Below are 3100 nucleotides of genomic sequence, written 5' to 3'. Positions count from 1 at the left end.
AGGGGCAGATGCCAGGCAGGCAGTACCTGGTGTTCCACAGAGCAAAGCCAAGCTCAGACAGGTTGGCACTGACAACCGATCTCTTCTCTTTCTGTCTTCACATGCAATTTAACCCTTTCTAGTGCCGGAGCTTTCCCATGAGTCTCTGCCAGCCTGCTGCCCTAGGACCCGCATCTCCCAGCCTTCAACTCCTGGCTGCCCTCTTCTAAATTCCTGTGAGGTTGAAAGGACAACGCTCGGTTTTCCTCAGGGAGAAACTCAACGGCAGAGGTGAGGGCTGCAGGGTGAGTACAGGGCCAGGGTCGCTGGGTACAGACGAGGCAGGGGTGGGCAGCTCTCCCTGCTGTGGTACCTGCTGCATTTTCTCTGGTCCAGCCATCCCATCCCAACAGTATTTGGTGCAGAGGGCGATACCATCAGAGGTGCATCCTCACTCCTCTCTCCAGCACCATTTGCTCTCCAAACCCAGCCACAAGCCCAGGGAAGGTGCACAGACCTGTTGCTCCCCCTGAAGCTGCCCTGCGACGCCCTGGAAGATGCCTGCATCCTGCCTGTCCCTCCGCACGCTGCAGAGGCAACTGCATTGAGACCGTGGATTTCCAGCATGCTTCATTTTCATGCAGGCTTACATTGGCTCCACATAAATTGCCAGCAGCTTTCACGGGGATGCTGGCAGGGCTCCCAGGGCGAGGGGCTGATGCTGCACCAGGCATTGCCGCTCTCTCCCAGCAGTGCTGGGCTGGAGGACATAGCTGCCATGCACAGGGATGTCTCTCAGCTCCAGAGAGGCACCTTGTGCAGCCCTTCTTGGGAAGAGCCAGGCAAGGTCACCCTGACCTCCACGTGCTCTCCCTCCAACGCCACATGCCGATAACCTGGGCTCTCCCATATTGACTGTGCCCTGGGTGTGGGAAATACAGTCACCCACATGCTGAAAGGTAGGTACACATGTCTCTGCTGCACCCTGAGCACTGCTAAATTTAGCCAAGGTCATGGCGATGGCGAGAGCTGGTGCTGCCTGCCCGCACGTACAGCTGGGAGAGCGCTGGGGCTGCTATAGGAGAGCACAGGGCTCCCCGCCCTGGGCAAAGCATCAGCCTGGACCTCTCAGAGGGACTCCCCACGAATCACCTTGGAAATGCCATTGCCCATCAGCAGAAGGGGAAGCACAGGCTTGGAGAGCAAGATGGCAAGAGCAGGGCAGGGCAGCAAAGTCCCCATGTCCCCAGCAGGCCCTGATGGGCTGCAAGTCCCTCAATGCAACACACCAAAGCACAAGCATCACTCAAAGCAGGGAGGTCGCGATGCAGAAGCTGCTCCCCCAGAAAAGCATCCCCACGGCCCCAGTGCTGCCCCATGGGAGGGAGCAGCATGAAACCCCGAGCCTAGAGGGCACAACAACTCACAGCAAACCTCCCCAGGGCAGACACAGTGCTCACTCCCCAGCAGTGCAGACGCAAGTCATGGTCATCTCTGCTTCTGTCATTGCCCGACAGCAGGGGCAGAGGGGACGTCAATTCCAGCTCTTCTGCTGGAACTTTCCCTCTCTGTGCTGCACATACCTTCCGAAACACATTTAGTTTCCATGAGGTAAAGGCAAAATACCGGCCATCCCCTGACAGACTGCTAATCTAATCAGCAGAATGAAGCAAAGTCGGTCTGGGGGAGAGATTTGCAAGCGATCTGAGGTCCTGGTGTGGCCACAGATTTCCTTTCTGCACCATGGGGGTGGGGACAGGAAACCTCATCTCACACGAGGCACCCATCCGAAAGAGTCCCCGACCCACTTGCAGCAGGGGGGGAAGGGACCGTGCAAGATGGATCACCGAGGAGCAGAGCACCACTGATCCCAGGACACCTACAATCAAGCTATTTGCAGAGGTGACAACCCCACCGCTGCTAGCTGGCCCAAGCAGATGGAAAGAACAGGTAGAGAAAGCCACAAAGCAAAACGATGTTACTCAGAGGGATGTCAGATGACGAGTCCTGAGGTGACGTGAGCCTGCTCAGCTCTGCCCAAATGTCAGTACTCAGCATATAGCCGTGCTCGCTGAGAACACCCTCACAGCATCACACCATGGTCCCTCCCAAGCCCAGTGGGTGCTCAAAACAGCATCCCTTACACTGGGGAGTATGAAAGGTGGGGGAAAGGGACCCACCTGCACCCTGCAAAGCCATTGAACCTCCTCTCTCTGTTCCCCTGCAGGGTCCCTGCTCTGGCACACAGTATTTGCTCCATCCCCAGACACTGCTGGAGAGGCCTTTTCCTGCTCAAGTTTCTTCCCAGGAGGGTGATGTGTCTGAAGAACCCTCGGAGGAGCTGCAGAAGAGCCTCTTCCCTGCACCATTAGGGCCATGACACCTCCAGCGTTGAGCCCCACACCAGCAGGCAGCAGTGCCTGAGGAGCTGGGCCAGGAGCCAGCGTGTGCCCCCAGTAGGGCCGGGATGGGGGTGCCCTCCCAGGCCCAGGGCAGTGGGTCAGGCAGAGAAGGCACAGGGCGGGGGGTGAATGGGCTGCAGTCAAGGTCTTGATGCCAGACAGACCAGACTAGGGTGGAGAAGGATGATGTTGGAGGAGGGCTAGGCACGGGGGGGTGTCAGCAGCCACGAGTGCTGGATGCCCATGCACAGGATGCCCCGTCCTGCAGCATCCATGCCAAGGCAAGCCTGCCTCCCATGTTGGGAAGGTTTTGGCACCATTGGGGCTGTTCCTGCTCACTCCGTCTGCTTCACACCCCCTGTCCCAGCCCCGCTGCAAGAAGGAGAGAGGCGCTGGAGCCTGCTGGGCCGTGGGGAGACACTAAGCAGCTGGGATTTGTTGCCTGGCTCTATCCACCCTCAACACTAATACTGCCAAAACAGGATGGTTCTGCACTGAGCCTGTGCAGAAGTCATCAATGCTATAAAAATCTATCTAACGCAGAAGGAAAATGAGATGATTGATTTATTTAGGTGTGCTCTGCCCTGGGAAGAGCCTCCCTGTCCCCCTATACCCTGCTGTCCCATCCCCATCCCTCTGCCAGGGCAAGCCCGGGCACATACAGCACAAGCCCCCAGGGCACAAGTTGCCGCTGCCCGGGCAGAGCTGGAACCCCCCGG

General features: G+C 58.1%; 1 protein-coding gene across 1 annotated transcript in view; it reads left to right on the top strand.

Annotated features, from left to right (window-relative positions):
• HRH2 (histamine receptor H2) overlaps positions 1-2474 on the top strand; it is a 7112-nt gene extending 4638 nt beyond the window's left edge. Inside the window, exons 2-3 of the mRNA XM_009643894.2 lie at positions 123-270; positions 2207-2474. Of these exons, the coding sequence (XP_009642189.2) occupies positions 123-141 (19 nt within the window). The 3' untranslated portion in view covers positions 142-270; positions 2207-2474. The remainder of the gene's footprint in view (positions 1-122; positions 271-2206) is intronic.
• Positions 2475-3100: the final 626 nt, after the last annotated feature.

This window comes from Egretta garzetta, unplaced genomic scaffold (genome assembly GCF_000687185.1).
Source record: "Egretta garzetta isolate BGI_Z169 unplaced genomic scaffold, ASM68718v1 scaffold121, whole genome shotgun sequence".
Classification (NCBI taxonomy): Eukaryota; Metazoa; Chordata; class Aves; order Pelecaniformes; family Ardeidae; genus Egretta; species Egretta garzetta.
The sequence above is the reverse complement of the archived record's forward strand: the minus strand, read 5'-3'. Positions and strand labels throughout refer to the sequence as shown.